Source organism: Myotis brandtii, unplaced genomic scaffold (assembly GCF_000412655.1).
Source record: "Myotis brandtii unplaced genomic scaffold, ASM41265v1 scaffold177, whole genome shotgun sequence".
Classification (NCBI taxonomy): Eukaryota; Metazoa; Chordata; class Mammalia; order Chiroptera; family Vespertilionidae; genus Myotis; species Myotis brandtii.
The window spans coordinates 207,031-212,279 of NW_005356555.1; the positions used below are offsets into that span (position 1 = coordinate 207,031).

A 5,249-nucleotide genomic window follows, 5' to 3' on the forward strand; every position below is an offset into this window, starting at 1 on the left:
ACTGTGCTCAATTAATATTTGACAAAGGAGGCAAGAACATACAATGGAGTCAAGATAGTCTCTTCAATAAATGGTGTTGGGAAAATTGGACAGATAGATGCAAAAAAATTAAACTAGTCCTCCAACTTATGCCATAAACAAAAGTAAACTCAAAATGGATAAAGGACTTAAGGGTAAGATAAAGAAGCCATAGGCACTAAAGTAGCAGACATTTGTCGTAGCAATATCTTCATTGATAAGCTCCTAGGGCAGTGATGGCAAACCTTTTGAGCTTGGCGTGTCAGCATTTTGAAAAACCCTAACTTGACTCTGGTGCCATGTCACATATAGAAATTTTTTGATATTTGCAACCATAGTAAGACAAAGATGTATATTTCTGATATTTATTTTATATATTTAAATGCCATTTAACAAAGAAAAATCAACCAAAAAAATGAGTTCCCGTGTCACCTCTGGCACGCGTGTCATAGGTTCAACATCACTGTCATAGGGCAATGGAAACTAAAGAGAAAAGAAACAAATGGGACTACATCAAAATACAAAGCTTCTGCACAGCAAAAGAAACCATCAACAAAACAACAAGAAGCCCACTGCATGGGAGAACATATTTACCTATGTTATCTCTGATAAGGGTTTAATCTCCAACATTTACAGGGAACTCATACAACCTAACAAAAAGAAGGTAAACAATCCAATCAAAAAATGGGCAAAGGACCTAAATAGATTCTTTTTGAAAGAGGACATACAGAAAGTCAAGAGACATATGAAAACATGCTCAAAGTCGCTAATCATCCGAGAGATGCAAATCAAAACAACAATGAGGTACCATCTCACACCTGCCAGAATGGCTATCATCAATTAAATCAACAATGACAGGTGTTAGAGAGGATGTGGAGAAAAAGGAACCCTCCTTCACTGCTGGTGGGAATGCAGACTGGGGCAGCCACTGTGGAAAACAGTATGGCATTTCCTCAAAAAATTAAATGGAACTTTCATTTGATCCAGTAATCCCACTTCTGGAATATATCCCAAGAAACTAGAAACACCAATCAGAAAGAATATATGCACCCCTATGTTCATAGCAGCACAATTCACAATATTTAAGATTTGGAAACAGCCTATATGCCCAACAGCCAATGAGTGGGTTAAAAAAAGGTGTTACAGCCCTGACCGATTTGGCTCAGTGGATAGAGCGTCGGCCTGTGGACTGAAGGGTCCCAGGTTTGATTCTGGTCAGGGGCGTGTGCGTTGGTTGTGGGCACATCCCCATTTGGGGTTGTGCAGGAGGCTGCTGATCAATGTTTCTCGCATTGATGTTTCTAACTCTCTATTCCTCTCCCTTCCTCTCTGTAAAAAAAAAAAAAATCAATAAAATATATTTTAAAAAACGGTGTTACATATACACAATGGAATACTATGCTGCTGTAAAAAAGAAGGAACTCTTACCATTTGCAACAGCCTGGATGGAACTGGAGAGCATTATGCTAAGTGAACTAAGCCAGTCAGTGAAAGATAAATACCACATGATCTCACTCATTTGTGGAATATAAAGAAAATTATAAACTCATGAACAAAAATAGATACAAAGGCAAAGAAGCATCCAAGAGACTGTCAAATTACAGTGGGAAGGCAAGGAAGGGTAGGGGGCCGAGGTAAGAGATCAATTGAATGACTTGTATGCATGTATATAAGTATAGCCAATGGACGCAAGACACTGGGGGTGAGAATGTTGGTATGTGCCAGGGGATAAGGGAGGCCAGGGGGAGGTCAATCAGGAAAAACAGACATAAGCACTACTATTTGTACTACTTTAAACAATAAAATTAAATTAAAAATTAAATTATTTAAAAATAAAAAATCTTTGATATAGAAATTAAAATTATATTCTAATAATTATCAATAATTACACAAATAGGTAGATTGAAAGGAGAAAATATACTACTTCAGGTTTATGAGAACATAAAGTCATTTTTATAAATAACATATGTATAAAGATATTAGAAAATTATATGCCCATTTTAGAAGAATTATGTCTAATTACATGAAAAACATTTTTCATTAGTAGGCTTTTCATTGTAATTTTATGCCAAACAAGTATTTGATCAGCTGTTTTCCCCAAAACAGAAAAGCAGAAGCTAAAATAATAATCATAAGTGACAGCTCTTTAGAAGATTTTAGCACCAGTTTCAAAAGTTACAATTGGATTCTAAATTACAATGTGTAAAGATCAAATTGGTTATGAATAGTTTTACTCTACTTTAGGCTCTACTTTTCTTAAGTGAACTAAAACTCCAGTCCATAGAGCTTTACAACCCATTCCCAGACACCGTTTCTGCAGACTTCTAGTCTCAAGTACAAATGCAACTTCAATCATGATGTTTAGTACCTCCCATCCACTGCCCAGCCATGCTGTTACCTGGAATCAGCTTCAAGGCATTCTCCAGGTACTCATCTTCTGTGATAGGACGACCATTTAACTCCAGCTCCAGGATAAAATCCCGTACGGCCCAGATAAAGTCTGGAAAGAAACTCACAAACTCTGTTGAATCTTCTACTCCATCTGGCGTAGTGGAGGACTTTGCCCTAATGCGTTCTGTCAGCTCTGTCACATAACTAGGACCTGGCTAAGGAAAATTAACTTTCTACCCACAATTCCCAAATTTCTCTATTCAGAAAAACAAGAAAACAAAAATAAAATAGTATTATAAACACTCTTTTTCACTCTGGATCCTTTTGGTCTACCAAAGGCAACTAAGTGAGAGGGAAGGAGAAACTGACTGGATCTCCATTCCCACTGAAGCCATGACACATGGAGGCTGGGTTCCTGGAAGGATACTGCAGCTGCTCCAGGGCCTGGTGGTTGATGGTGCTCATGCTGTTGTAGACGAAGCTGCTACATAGCAGCACAGCCAGGGCAAAGATCCACGAGTCATTCTTAGGGTCGCCCTGGAAGTACATTAGGGCATGACATTCAGGGGTTTACCCTATAGAAATTCATTCAGACACTAAGTCTAACAGTCCTTCATTTTATTTCAGGTAAGTTACTCACAATGCAAGCAAGTAAGTTTGAAGATGGGAATAAATATACATATGAGCTTTAGCAATTACAAAAACATTACTTGTGACTGTGATTTTGTCATCACAGGGTTTTCTTTTTAATGAATTGGATGAAATAAAATAACATATAAAGTAATTTAGTGCAGCACCTGGTGTGCTATTAAGTTCAATGAATGGTATTAGCACATATTTATTCTACATATATTTGTTGGTCATGGACTATATAAAATATTCCATAGTTAACATAACTGGGGATATATCCAAGAAGTGTTTATGGGAAACTACTGAATATTTCCACTGTTGTTAAAATTAAAAATCAGTTTAAAATGACAAATATTACTTTCAAGGTCACTATTTCAAAGCCATGATGAACATTTATAGCGAGAAATATAACAAGGATAATATCTATAGGATGCTACATCAAAGTAACGTATATAAGCTTTGGAACCTATAGCTATAATAGTAAATTAAGGGAGGCAGGAGAGAAAATATCAACCAAAGAACTTATTTGCATATATGCACAAAACATGGACACTGACAAAAGCATGCTGAAGGCCTGCAGAGGGGATAGGTGTGAGGAAGACGTGGTCAATAGGAGGGGAAGACGGAAAAAATATGAAATATTTTCAATAATAAATTTAAATTTTAAAAAGTATTAACTTAAAATTTACAAGTCTAGCATGGAAGATCAGAGCTCTGAAAGTTGGAAATTTTTACATAACAAAGTCTTCCTCAGAATCTGGATTGAAAACTAAAGACTTAGCAGAGTGTGAATTTGAAGTGAAGGTATCCTGCACATGGAATGACCCACAGAAGCAATAGTAGCCATGGCCACATACAGAAGTCTTTTCAATAAAAGTAGAATTATTTGTTCTGACTGGAACAGAGGGTGGTTCAAGAAGTAAAAGCTGGATAGTGAGCCTTGTGCAACCAGATGAAGGACATTAAAGGAGAGGGTAACTTGTTTGTATAAAATACAGCAGGTCTAAATAAGGGCATAATACAGACTTTTCATTCTATTACAAACACTCTCTAAAGTTGTTCCCCTGAGCAAAAGTGGAAAATATCAAGAAAAACTTGGAAGGAAATGCTGATTTGTCCATTTATATTCCAAAGCCCAATTTTAAAAAAATGATTACAATAAGAAGTGGCACTTATGACAACCAATAGGTTATACAGACAGCAAGACTGTTTGATATATAAAAATAAACACAATATTTCTAAATCTTCTCTGGGTAGAAATAAAAAGTTGTAGGAATTTAGGTACTATTTCCAAATAAGTCTCAAACTAAAGCAGAAAAGGAGAAATCATTCATTTTACCCTTTAGTCGAAAACTAAAATATCAAAAACCCATCTTAAAATGCTATAGGACAAACACATCTTTTATAGAACCATCTCATTCAGCGGTGTCTCAAAGTCTTCCAGAGTGCTTGGTGAGTACTTGGTGAACTTCACCAGAGGACTGCAAACTTTTTGAGGGCAGGGCTTTTACATGGGTCACTAGTATCTACAGTACTAACTTAGAGACCCAGGAATATGGTGCTCAGCAATTGAATCAAATTATGCATACATTGCCGAGAAATAGAAAAAATTTGCTCAATGTACCATGACACCTTACCTACATATAAGAGTCAAACAACCAAGAATTTGCCTGATATATAGTTCAATTTCTAGATTTCACAAATAGATCAAGCAGTTAAATTAAAGAGTTCATTATGAGAATATCCAGGTTGAAAACATTTTATCTGTGACCCTCTGCCTTACCTTTTCCACATCGCCCAGGCCCTCAGTATCCAGAAGGACCAGAGTGCAATCAGGCTTACAGGGGTGAGGCACACACCACATCCAGATGCCCTTGGTTTTAGACTGCACCGTAGAGCCCAGAGGGAAACCTATAAAGGAAGGGGAGACCCAAGCCACAGTGACAACAGACAATCTAAGCAGCCAAGTGGCTACAAAATCAGACTTTTGGGAATGGAATTACCCCAAGATATAAGATGGTGCTTTCTCTATTTTATAAGAATGCTTTACTTTGTGTGTCATCTATTTGAAGGAGGAGATGAATGTTAACAGTGAAAATGATATCCAGCAAGAGATCAAAATCAAGGTAAAGTGCATCCATGAATCAGACATAATAAAGGTCACTGAATACCATAATAAGAACATATTAAAGAATGGTCCAGTAAAGGCC

General features: G+C 36.7%; 1 protein-coding gene across 2 annotated transcripts in view; it reads right to left on the bottom strand.

The window, feature by feature from the left end:
* Positions 1-5,249, bottom strand: part of LOC102247043 (guanylate-binding protein 6-like) — a 203,135-nt gene that overhangs the window by 162,157 nt on the left and 35,729 nt on the right. For both annotated transcript variants that reach the window (XM_014537340.1, XM_014537339.1), the window contains exons 7-9: positions 4,823-4,950; positions 2,837-2,946; positions 2,417-2,613 (exon numbers count right to left, since the gene is read on the bottom strand). In XM_014537340.1, the coding sequence (XP_014392826.1) occupies positions 2,417-2,613; positions 2,837-2,946; positions 4,823-4,950 (435 nt within the window). The remainder of the gene's footprint in view (positions 1-2,416; positions 2,614-2,836; positions 2,947-4,822; positions 4,951-5,249) is intronic.